The 13,026-nt window shown below is 37.1% G+C and overlaps 1 protein-coding gene across 1 annotated transcript; it reads left to right on the top strand.

Moving 5' to 3' along the window:
- Positions 1-3,579: 3,579 nt before the first annotated feature.
- Positions 3,580-12,001, top strand: LOC148036518 (uncharacterized). Its single transcript, XM_087679155.1, has 4 exons — positions 3,580-4,071; positions 11,276-11,377; positions 11,533-11,668; positions 11,755-12,001. The coding sequence occupies exons 1-4, from the start codon at positions 3,736-3,738 to the stop codon at positions 11,910-11,912; spliced, it is 732 nt and encodes a 243-aa protein (XP_087535281.1). The 5' UTR covers positions 3,580-3,735; the 3' UTR covers positions 11,913-12,001.
- Positions 12,002-13,026: the final 1,025 nt, after the last annotated feature.

Genomic DNA, 13,026 nt, shown 5'->3' with positions numbered 1-13,026 from the left:
TATAGTAAATGCATGAAATGTAGCAGCTATACAACAAAACATAGATGATTAGCAATAGTAGATAGCAGACCTGCAATAGCAAAAAACAACATTCCAAGACCTAACAGCCTAATACCATGTCAAAAGTGGGTGGAACGATGGAAGCATTGAAGATTTTTGTAATAGACTACATGACACAAGAGAAAAAAGAGACAAAAGAGAAAGCACAAGAATAGAGAAACACTACAAAGAGAGAACTCAGAGATATCCTCAAGAAATGGGATCCACATACCAAACATGAGATAGTCATGTACAATAGTGAGTTAATGACAACTGTGTGGACATCGACACCGGTTCTATCTCTCCAATAGGACCTGTTTTGGAAGACTACAAGTGAAGGAATGAATGTAGAGAAGGGAGCCGAGAATAAATACACAATAATAATGCCTAATAATGGATCATGTTAATCAGCAACATGATGGCCTAAAAATAAAGTTGGTTAGCTAAGAAATTCTAGAAACCACAAAAATAAGAACTAAAAAATTTCCTAAAATAATCTCTTGTGATGCCCAGCCCACAAATACAAATGCATAGACTCACTCATGAGTTGACTAATCTATTAATAGTTCTTTCACTCTTAATCTTGATTTTTATCACTTTGATGTTGCCAACGTATTGTTGGATAGTCTTGTTTTGGTTTTTGCTTTAAATTTGGCTTTTCTATGCCCATTGCCTTTCATTTTTATTGTAAATGATCTTGAATTCTTTACAGTTGACCTTGAAAAGGGTTCATAAGTAGTTATATTTTACAAAAGTTTAGGTGATCTACACATGTGCCCCACACTAGAGTCTCACACAAGTATAAGGGCAACCAATCCATGCTCGTCTTATTGTCAACAAACATTGCACCACTATTTAGAAAACTACTTGGAAATCAACATTATTTCCTTATAGTGTATATTTTAACTAGAAATTGACTATATGTATACTTCTATTTTAGGGAATTTACCCAAGAAGCTTCTAGTTTTTAGCTAGTTTTGTTCCTCATACTCATGATTCGAATTGGCTTGATTGGATGCGCATTTTGCTTAAGATGAAATGAATCACACCTTTCTCTGGCTTTGCATTTTCCACACATCTAACTATCATCTAGTGCTTGAAAACATATGCTAGTGATACTAAAGTTGGGTAGAAGACATGTATAACAGGAGCCTTTGAACCTATCTCCATTGGGCTCATAGCTTCACAAGCACTACAAGGTTTGGTCCCAAATCATAGAGAACTTGTTTGTATGATTGGGGGAGGTTCATACTTACAGTTAGATTTTAGTCTTTATCACCATTAACAATAACTTTTGTGGCCACAAAATATACAAGAATATTAATGGCTTTTTAGTTTTCGAACAAGGTGGTTTGTGACCCCACTAGGCAATGCCCTCACGCATAGCTAATCTAGTTTTGAATTTGAGATGTTTCAGTTCATGCAACCATTGAGAAGCTGCAAAATTTAGCACCTAGATCACATCTTGGTTGTGATCTAGACATTGGTGGAAACGGGTCATTGTTGTGAGGCAAGTAAAACAATGAGTCATATTCATAACTCAAATTTGAGTATCGATTCATAAACCACTTGAGGTTTCCAACTTAGGATTCATGTTTCTCCAAGATAGGGGTGTCTTGATTTTTTTTGAATTATTAAAAAATGAGTACAATGACATAATTTGGCCAACTTTAGTGGCCTACACTAATTTAAACCACAATGTCATCGTCAATAAAAAGCAATTGTAGGCAAAGCTTTATTATAGAGCATTGGAGCTATAAAATTTGTCATGTCTCATTAACTTGAACTAGAGTGCTATATTTCATCTAAAAATTGTGGCAAACATGTTATTGTAAGGCAAATTTTTCGCAAGCATTTAACATCTAGTTATAAAATCCAAATTTAATTGGAATCACCACCCATATTCTAGCTTTAACCAAAAATTCATACTAAAAGAACATTTTAGAGATTCTTCTTGAATCTAAGGATCGTATACATAGGAATCTTCACATGGGCATCTCTATCAATGTTCACAAAAAAAGAGGTCTAATGTAGAATGAATTACAAAGATTACAAAAATACCTTCAAATGTATAGAAGAAGGTTTAAATCCTTGAACTTAACAAACTTTTTACTTATAAAAATGATAACGACATGCATTTGATTCAAAAATCCCTTCAAAATTTAGGTTTTTATATCTTTAAGAACACCAATTCACTACACCTATAGAAGGACAAAAATACACTCAAACACTAAGGCCACATTGGTATCGTACACACATGAGGTATTGAAGAAGCTGGAACCCTTGAAGCCTATCTCATTAATGATAACCCTGTTTTGCACATATGTTTGAATCGGTTCACAAAGGTTAAAGTCTTTGCATGACACTTAACTCAAATTTGTAAATAAAAATATTTAAAGGACGATAATGCATCAGTTTGCAACAATAAGCCTTTTTTCCATCAAATCTGACACTATTCCCTGTCAATGGAAAAAAGCATCTAGATTCTATCAAGCTGCTCAAAAGATACCTTATTTGTTTCTCATGTGCATAATGTATGGGGAAGAGCTTATCAAGAGTGTTTTGTGTATTGAAGACCTCCATTCGTTTAGGACCAAATGTGCCCTATACAATAGTAACAATGCTCCAAAAAAGCATAAGCACAGTTACTAGTTCCTTTAAACTCTAAAATTTACCTTTAAAACTAAAATTAGAATTTTTAAAATAACACGTTTTACAAAAATTAATGCGAGGTATTTACATCATCCCAATGGAGATGCTTCAAACTAACTTCAGTCAATTATGAACCTTGAAGGCTCTAAAAGTAGAAGACCTTTTATCCAAATCCTTAAAAAACATTCATAATTTTTTATTTGAAAAAGGGGCTCTAAGGGGACAAAACTTGGCTACCTTCCCAAACACATTCCCATTCCCATGAGACCATATGTGTTTGATCATCACCACCGCTCCCTCCGATCACATTCCAATGAGGGACCTTGGCCTCTTGTAGAGCTGACCAAAATCACCAAAAAGGGAAGCCTTGTCATCAATCTCAGCTTGTAGAGTAGCACCTTCAACGCACTTGATAATTGCCTTCGATAGGCCTCGCATCTCGTTACACTCCTAGAACAAATGCTGCACAGACTCTATGTCCCGGTCCACCTAGCCTGCAAAGTGGAGAAATGCTACTGAATTTCGAGACTATCTCATGCGTGGGCCTCTTATTCATCAGTGTCTTCGAGAGCACCAAATTCAGGCGTCTAGAAGGAGTGCTTGGCTGCTGCGGAAGTCCGATGCTTCTTTTCCAAGTCATGGAGACTTATGACAAATGGTGGTGACACTATCCCAAACTTAAGGGTTGGGAAACCTTAGGAATTTGAAAGGATTGTAGGATAAAAACCTTCGAAATTTTCAATGAAAGGTTTTCGCCTCTCGAGGGAAAATTTTCTTAGGAACGTTGGTGGGCTATGCATGCATGGGTGTCATGACAAAGGGTTTGGGAAAGCGGGTCGATAGGCTGACAATGGGTTTGAGAAACTGGATCGATCGCGCTACCCTTCTGTCCCCAAACACACAAGCTGGGGGCAGCATTTCAGAGCACAGAATCATACCGGAGCACACAAGAGCCTCAGAAGAAGCTCGGATTTGTATCGTCTTCTTTCCCGAAAGGTCCCTCACCTTCGAGAGCCTTTCGGTGCAGGTTTTACAGTCGCAGCGATGGAGCCGGAGTGCACAAGTACAGAGAGGGAGTTTCTCTTCTTTCTCAGAGGCCGGGGAGTCTTTGATGATGTACCAGTGTGTCTGACAGGCTTAGAAGTGGCGCAGGCTGATCAGTTACTCCATCACGGGGTGAAGCTTCTTCTCTCGGACCGCAGAGAACCGGACAGGGCGGCCGCAGTAAGGCGGTTCAAGCTTTTGATGTACAAGCAGGCTTCCTTCTTCCTGGGATCGAGATACGACAGAGTCGAGGAGCTGCGCCGAATGATTGACGATTTTCTACGCAGCGACATCGAGCAAGGCAGGGGCATATTCTTGCCTGTGGATGAATCACCGGTGACTCCTTGCTCTCTGCAATCTCCATTCCTCTAAACCTCCTTTCGCAAGGGTTTTCTCTAATGGTTGCTGTCAACAGTCTCATGTGTTGTCGTAATCCCAATGGTTTGTCTAATGGTTGTTGCCATAGTTTCATGCATTGCCTCATCATCATCCCTTTGCACCTCGTGCCTCAATGTCTTCTCTAATGGCGGTTATTGTCATCACCTCATTGTTGCCTCATCCTCCTCCTCTCAAAAGATTCGCGTCACACATTCGTTGCAATTTAACCTATAGGTACTCCCTTTCCAGTCCATCTAGTAGGCACATGATAGGCCTTACATGTTTATTGCAAGTGGATCCCTTAGGTGTATTGAAGCACCATGTTAATAACATTTCGACAGCCTTGAAGAAGTTATTCTTTCTCGTGTATACCAAAGCTCTAGGCTTGGTGGTGGTTAAGGTGCCTTTGAGATTTCAAGTTTCTATGATTGAGAAGTTGATATTTTGAATAGACCTTACTTGAATCAGTATGCACAAGTTGGAATCACACACACGCGCGCGTGCACGTGTGTGTTTGTGAGCTTGTGTACATTAAAGTTTTTGGCATCTCATATGGACCACCACTCTTATGATAGTTATAACTAAATAGTAAGAACTATGTGCATTGGAAGCTCAACATGAAGATCTAGTTCCTTTGCAAAGGCCTTTGGAGCATCATCCTTGGTTGGTTTGAAGGGTGACAACTTTGGGCATGCATTCAAAAGGTATATTTTCTTCTATCTCTTGTGTAAAGAAATGCATCTATAGCAAGCAAAAACTAGTTACAACTAGCAAATTAAAGAGTGGTAATGTGGACAACCATTGTAGGAGCCATGTAGGATGCTAAGCAGTTGCCTAAGACCATCCAAAGCAAAGACATACAATTTGTGATGATTATTGAAACCATAAACACTAGGGCGGCTTGTGCGCAAACTAGTAAGAGGAGCAAAAGCAAGGTGACAGTTTGTAGAAGCCTCAAGAGATGCTAGATGACAACATACAACAATAAACCTCAGGTTGAAGAAATTGCTTGGTATGAGAAATTCTCTTGGATATGTTGTAACAAGTGGGGTAGCCTTGGAAGAGGAGTTAATGTTGATGAGAGGGTGGGGAAAATGAATGGAATGATCAAGGAGGATAGGAGGGAATAGCATATAGAATGCCCACAACATGCTTTGTTACAAGGGACTTTGGAGCATTTGTTCTTACCATGTGCAATAAATGCCAATAAATACAAACAAAGCCATATCAAGGCTGTTAATGAAGACTAAAATTAAGTGTTAATGTGCTATTAAAGCATGTGAGGATTTTCATTGCTCAACCCCTCCTCTTAGGCCCAAAATGGTTGCCCCCCCCCCCCCCCCCCCCCCCCCCCCACACACACACACACATTCTTCACATACCTTAGAACTTCTCTTTCAAGTAGCTAATTTTGGTGTCTACCTTGCACCTCCTTTTCATACACAAGTTTGGACTTTTTGGATGAACAATAACAAAGGTGGTGTCCCCCAAACATCTTGTAATGGTGTTGCTAGCTTCAATTGCCACAAGCTTTTCTTCATGCATGAAAGATACATTGATATTATGTTATTTGCACCAAAAGTTATCAATTTTTTTATATTATGTTATTTGCACCAAAATTTATATGTTTTTTAAATACATTGTTTAAAAAAAAGTAAAGACTAGGAAAGCCAAAGTAAAATGGCATTGATATCAAGAGTTTTTTAGGAACTATCAATCAAGATAGGTCTAGGGTCAAAAAGCATATCAATCCTAAACCATTTTTCCACAATGTTGTATAGGCTCCTATCAAAGGTCTTTAGGAATCCCCCATCCACATGTGCTTGTTGGTCCCTCAAACTGTATGTATCTTTCCTTAATGGCATTGCCCTATCCTATGCTTGTATCTTCTTATATTGCGGAAATATGGTCTTCCACTTGTCATGGCATTTTAATGGACTTTTGTTAACCTTCTCTGCCTTACACCATGTTGAAACCTTGTGCTATCTTGCATCCAACGACAAAAATTGATTTTTCCATCTTGCTTTTGTCATTTATTTGTAATGACAATGTAGGATGAACAAGGGAATCTTGAAATGATGGGTGAGGGAAGAGTGGAGGATAAATAAATGCTATCAAAATTGGTGAGAGTAGTGTGATTGTATAGGGAGTACATAAGACATGGAATGTCTAGTTGCAAGACAGATGGAAGATGTAGGTAGTGGTGTAGATTTAATATCTATGATTATGAATACATAATGGCTCTTTTGACAATGATATTAAGCAAATAGCCACAAAAAATTTGCACTTGCCAATAGCAAACCACATAGAAATGCACAAATGAAAGAACTAATTACAATAATTTAGATTATTAGAAAGGTAAGTTGAAATAGGCAATTACTAATGAGTGGTTAGCTAATTGCAAAAATTAAGCTAATTAGTCCTAATTACTAACAAGTGTATAGTTAAAGCCTTGTGGCCTTACAATTAGATTATGGTAGATTGGTCAACCACTACTCAAAATGAAATGGCTAATAGATGTAATGATCATTTCCAATAATTATATAGTCATGTAGGCTTTTTGAAATTTCAAACAATTGAAGAGATTTTAAGTCATAGTTCAATGTGCCGTCTTGAAAGAGGAGAATAATAGGCTAACATAGGGATCTTCCCTACATGAATTATGAGCAGCCTTGAAAGAGCGCCTCTTGAATTTGATGGCATAACCATGGAGCTATTGACTCATTTCTAGGATAAGGTAAAAAGGGTTGTTATTTTGAGCTAGTAAATAGCTCAATACGTATTGGGAGATATTGGAGTCTTTATCTAAAGTCCTAGATGGTGGATTAGGGTCTGAACTTCTTGAAATTGTCTAGGGCGTGTAGCTAGCTTGGGAAGTGGTTGCAAGTGAATATAGAGGGATATTTGGTGTTGGATTGGAAAATTGACTCATTAGAACTCTCCCTATCACACTAGAGAGCAAGAGTTTGTTGTTTAAGTTGCATACCTTGATTGTTACAAGGAGTTTGGATAGTCATGGTAGCATGCAAAGAGAATAAGGGGAGTTTGGGAGGTTGATGTATCTAAGGCTATAATAGAATGAAATTTCAAAAGGGGCATGGACTGTTGAGAAATATGGATCCTTTAGCAAGGTCTAGCTATGGAGGACGGAAGTCAATGACAAGATGCATGATGATTGAGATAGGACACATAGGCTGTTACTCAAGTGAATTAGGTTCCAAGATAGATTAGCTTGGACTCATCAACATAATCTTGAGTAGAGAGAAATAAGACTAAAAGTACAAAGTACTATAGCATTCTTCTCCAATGACTGTAAAGTACACTCTTTTATAGTTATAGGATGGTACCACTTTTCTCATTTTGCCTATGGGATTCAAGCAACTTCTCCTAGGCTATTGCATGTCCCTTGCCCTACTGCTCCATACAAAGAGGCTGTCTTAGAAGTGTGAATTGTATAAATCTCAACACCCCTCCTCAATCACAACCAAAAAAAGCAATGAGTATATAGAGGCTATTATGAGTAGAACCTTGCTAAGTGTAGATATGGAAAAAACCAACCATATAAAGCTAGAAGTGGTCACAAGGCCTCATTAAGTGTGTAGAGGCTGTAGTGCACATGTAACATGAGGGTTACAAAGCTTATAGCTGGAGCATTAGAGGAAAGTGCATACAATTTTCCAAAAAAAAAAAAAAACTAGTAAAATTTTAGGACAAGGACCGACAAGCCCTTATGGTCTTCCTTTTTAGATATGACTTTGCAAGCTTTTTGTGGTTTTCTTTTAGCATGACAGATCTTCTTTTCCTTGTCCTTCTTTACTTTGATGCAAATCTTCTTTTCCTTGTTCTTGCTGTTCTCCACTTTGCTTGCTTTGATGTTACCACTTTGCTTGAATCTTCTTTGACTTTGCTCTTCTAGTCCCCCTCAAGCAAAGATACCACAATCTTTGAGTTTTGCATGATGACCAAGGTAGTTGAAATATCTTCAAAATCTTCAGATGGAAACATTGATTGCACTTAAGTGTCAGGAGCTTCATTTCCTCCTGCAAGTAGAGCAAGCAATCTTCCCGTGTAGTACAGATGAGTAACAAGAATCATGTTACTTCCCATGAACGGCATCTGCATAAAAATCTTCATATTTTTCATTGCAATAAGTGAGAATCAGCTTCAACAACTGAGATAAATCAAGAAAGAGAGTTGGAAAAAAAAATTTGTGCCAAAAGACACTAGCTATTAGTGTTTAAACAACACTATTTAGTATCAAGAGATACTATCTTGAAGCTTAATGTCGAATGTTGATGCTTGGTATTTTTGAACCTTCTTCTTGTTGAGTTGAGGGTTGCACTTGTTGGAAACTGAAAAAATCTGAGTGGCCGGGACTTCAATGTGCCAAGTAGATGAGAGAAATGAAGAGCTTTAAGAGCTTGAAGTTCAAAAGAGCTATGGTGGAATTAGGGTTAGCATGCATTGACTGATCTTCTTCTTGTAGCAACGTGTGCATGTGAATATCTCACGTGATTTCTAGTGGGTAGGAAGCTTAAGTCATAGGCTTTGATTAGCGTATGGTTGTAGGGCTAATCGTAGTCGGTGCTCTTGGCGGGAGTTGTATGATAGCAACATGGCACAATCTGAACAGCAACAAGAAAAAAAACACAATGCTAGAGATAGGAGACCACAATGTTACGCTTTGATGTGATAGGGAGAAACATTAGGAGTTCAAGGAGAGATCTCCATATTAAATCTTGGGAAGATATTTCCTAATTGAAGAGATCCAAGAGCTCCAAAAACAGAGGTAGGTATAGTTGGCTATGGCAGACAAAGGAGATCAAATGAAATAAGAGTGAGAGATGAAGTCATCTAATAAAGTTGAGTTGGCCTGAGATTGAGGAAGGTTGAAAAAGCACTGAACTCAGCTAAACCAAGCTCACTATGGCTATTATACCATTGTGAGAAACATAGATCCTTGAGCAAGGTTTAGATATGGAGCATGGAAGTCAATGACAAGATGCATGATGACTGAAGCTAGACACATTGACTGTTACTCAAGTGAATTAGGTTCCAAGATAGATTAGCCTGGACTCATAAACACAATCTTGAGAAGAGAGAAATAAGATTGAAAGTACAAGCACAATAGCATTCTTCTTCAAATGATTGTCAAGTACACTCTTTTATAGTTGCAGGATGGTACCATTTTTCTCACTTTGCCTATGGGATTCAGGTAGCTTCTTCTAGGCTATTGCATGTCCCTTGCCCTACTGCTCCATACAAAGAGGCTGTCTTGGGAGTATGATTGCATAAATCTCAACATGGTCCACTAAGTTACCCCTCAAGTTTAGAATTTTTGCATGGAGGGTGCTTTGTGGCACATATTTACAATGCAATCAAACATGGCTAAAGAGGAATGTTGGAGGAAAAATGTTTCTATCGAGAAGAGGGTATCACATTTATGAGGAGTAATCTCCTACTTTGGTGAGATATTTTACTCTCCTGCAATCTTTGAACTTTGGCAAGTGATTAGGAGTGTTGCCATTTCTAGAATCTGTGAGGGTAGGGATGCGCTACTATTTCGAGGTAAGGCCTTGGTTGGCCTTTGATTCTTTAGCGGACCACTTTGGTAAATTTTGTTATTATGTGTTGACCTTATTTAAGGCCAAATCAAAATATGACAACTACAAGCTTATCTCTATCAAGTTACAAAGCTCAATTAGAGCTTGATTGCTTTTTGGAAGGTTGTATATTTTACTTAATATTAATCTCAAATGTGCATTGCAAAAAATGTAAATGAAGGAAAGACAAGAGTGTGCACCACATCTTCCTCAATGGTTGTATTGCTTGGAATGCCTAGGCCAAAGTGTTCCCTCAAATGGGCCCTCTTGTTGCTAAGGCCAAGTTACTTAACTTATGGATGTTGCTTAGTTTGGTGGAATCATAGTATTGCATGTATGATGGGAGTTTTGATTTAGAAAGGTTTTGTTAAAATAGGTTCCATGCTTATTTATCCCTCATGAATAATGCAACCTAGTTAATTTTTTTTGAATATATTATTATATATTTATTTGGTTAAAAATTAAGTTAATTACAACCAATTTTGTTTATTAGTAATGAGTCACAAATAACTTGACTATTAATTATTACAACAACAATATCAATAATGGTTGCAACTATTTACTATAATACCACTAATTTCCAAAAGTCAACATGCATGAATACTATAAACAATCATATTCATGCCATTAGAAACCTTTAGGCCTCCTTAATTCTTTACAATAATAGACTAATCATTACTAGTCGAGTCAATATGATTAATTAAATGTTAGGGAAGTAATTAAACATCAACTACTACCATTATTAGTATAAATGTTAATTGAATGATGTGTTCATTACTAATTTTCCTTTGCCAAGTGATTTAGTTTCAAAACCCTCTGTGAGACTATATGTGTCACATGTTTTAAAGCCTTACTACGCCATGGTATGAATGAATCACTTGAACACTTCTCATACGTCCATAGTAAACATAGATACGTTTATGCCTTTTCATGTGGAAACTAAGGTAGAAATGAGTGTTTGTAAAAGTTTATAAGATATCAAAAGTCATACGCACACTTATTCGATGCATCATAATGAGAAATAGGCATTATTTGAATTTATCGTCATGAGTGTGACACAATTCCCTACCAAATAATTTGGAGTGTGGGTTAGTTAATGGGTTTATGCTATTGCTGATAGACAAAGTATGGTAAGAAGGGCTTTGCACCATGCAACATATTTGAAGTCTCCACTCATTGGAGTACTAGAACTACACACTTAGTGAGATGACATATTTCTTTAACTTTTTGCCTTTAATTTGTTTTAGTTACAATGGTTGGGTGATTTTAGTCATCAACCACTTATGAGATTAAGATATTTTTAAGTCTTATTCAATAGACATGTTGTTGGTGCAATTCCATGCACGAAATGTACTTAGGGGGCATTGTGAAAGCTTTAGGCCCTAGAGTAGACGAGTGTGTCAAAAAATGGCTAAGAAGTTGATCATGAATTGGATGGCTAGCTCAAATCTTGTTTTGTGATTATTAGACCTAGTTCACTATATGAGCCTAATAATTTTGTAGTACTGCCGATATCAAACATTGGGACAATGTTTTTGTAATAACTTACTTTTTGTTAGGCTGAAGAGGCATGTGATGATAGCCCTTTGAAAGAGATTGCTAAATTGGAGCGCCTTTTGATGCGTGCTCGCCATTGTGGAAGACTAGTGGACATAATGGAGGTTTGTTGGTTAATTTATTTTTACTTGCATGCTTAAATATTTGTGCAAATAATGTGGGGTATTCATATGTGCACATTCAGGTTGTCAAGCATGAGAGATATTTCATGTCTATGACTAAGTGAATAATGTGGGGTATCCATATGTGTCACATTCAGGTTGTCAAGCATGAGAGATCTTTCATGTCTATGACTAAGCGAACATCGTACCCCTCAAACATGATTTCCCTCAATCCAATTATATTTCCACAAATGGCAAAATTACAAAACAAGAGTGGTTCAAGAAATTTTTATAGTGAGTATAAGTGTCTTATTTTTGTGAATTTGATTCCTTCTACATATCAGATGACAATATTTTAATTCATGCTCATTTTCTTGTAGCCACATTTGACGATTTTGTTGATAACACACTTGATCATTATGAAGAAGTAGAGCATTACCTGAAAGGCATGAAGATGTTGTTGGGAGTTACAGGAATTATGACTGTAGTTGTGGCAATATGTGAGATTGTGTCCTTGTTCAAGCTCACCAAGAGGTAAAATAATATTGAGAAGGATAGAACATGTGATGGTGCATATTTTGAGAGGTGAACCTTGTGGATAAATGTAGCAAAATCTTTGAACTAGAAGTACCTCGATTTGCATTTAAACGGTGTTCATTCTTAAGTTGTCTCTTATTATGAGTTTGAATGGGAAGTCCCTTGATCTTATTATGAGTTTGAATGGGAAATTTCGTGAATTTTGAGAGCATTCATCTCTTAAGTTGCCTCTTATAAGAGTCAATTGCTAAGAAAACAGTAAGGACTAGAATGCATTTGTAGAAATGATAAACTCAAAACTCTCTTGCATATAAGGCTCAAAGAGTGTTAATGAAATGGTCAAAGAGTACTAATGAAATGGGGAGTGGGGGTGGAATTGACTTCTAGATTCAATTTGTGGTTATTTGTTTTAATGGAATTAATAGGTATCAAAGCCTAAGTGATGATACTATGTGAGATGGAAAGAAGAGTTAGAGAGGAACACAAATAAGGAATGATACTGAAAGAGAGAATGGAAGCTTTGATAAATAGGGCAAGGATAAATAGCTTGCACCTCACTTTGTCATTTGTGGAAGGTGGTCAAGAGGCATCGGCAATGTTTACTGATATCCTTTTTTTTGCAAAAATAAAACCTAAGTCTCAAAATAATGAACCAAATCTCAAAAATAAAACCCAAGAATCAAGATAGTGAAGCCCACCCCAAGGATTTGAACTTAGGTCTTGCTTTGTGCATTGGAAGAGGCCCTTATATTATGATAAAACATAGCTTGCTAAGGTTGCATTATTCTCACACATATTTAATTATAAAATTACACTCAATAATTTTAAAATAAATGCATGCATGGGCACATACCAGTTCCCCCTAAAAATCAGATTGCAATTGCTACATTGAAGAAAAGATAAAATGAAACCCAAGTTTTTTATCCAAGCATGTTGAATTATCTCAAAAGTGATGAAGATGTGTGTATGTGCAAGAAAATGGTACGCAACAAGTTAAGGTGCAATAAACTTTGGCAAGCGGGCACAAAAAATACTATTCAAGTATATAGGTGTAGAGCATGCCTACGTTAGTAGGACAAAACCTTCTCAGTAGAGCCCCCCATCACCCATAGCCT

This window comes from Lygodium microphyllum, chromosome 5 (assembly GCF_053477565.2).
Source record: "Lygodium microphyllum isolate KBCC chromosome 5, Lygodium_microphyllum_v1.1.10, whole genome shotgun sequence".
Lineage (NCBI taxonomy): Eukaryota > Viridiplantae > Streptophyta > Polypodiopsida > Schizaeales > Lygodiaceae > Lygodium > Lygodium microphyllum.
Note: the sequence above shows the minus strand (reverse complement) of the source record. Positions and strands in the feature narration are given on the sequence as shown.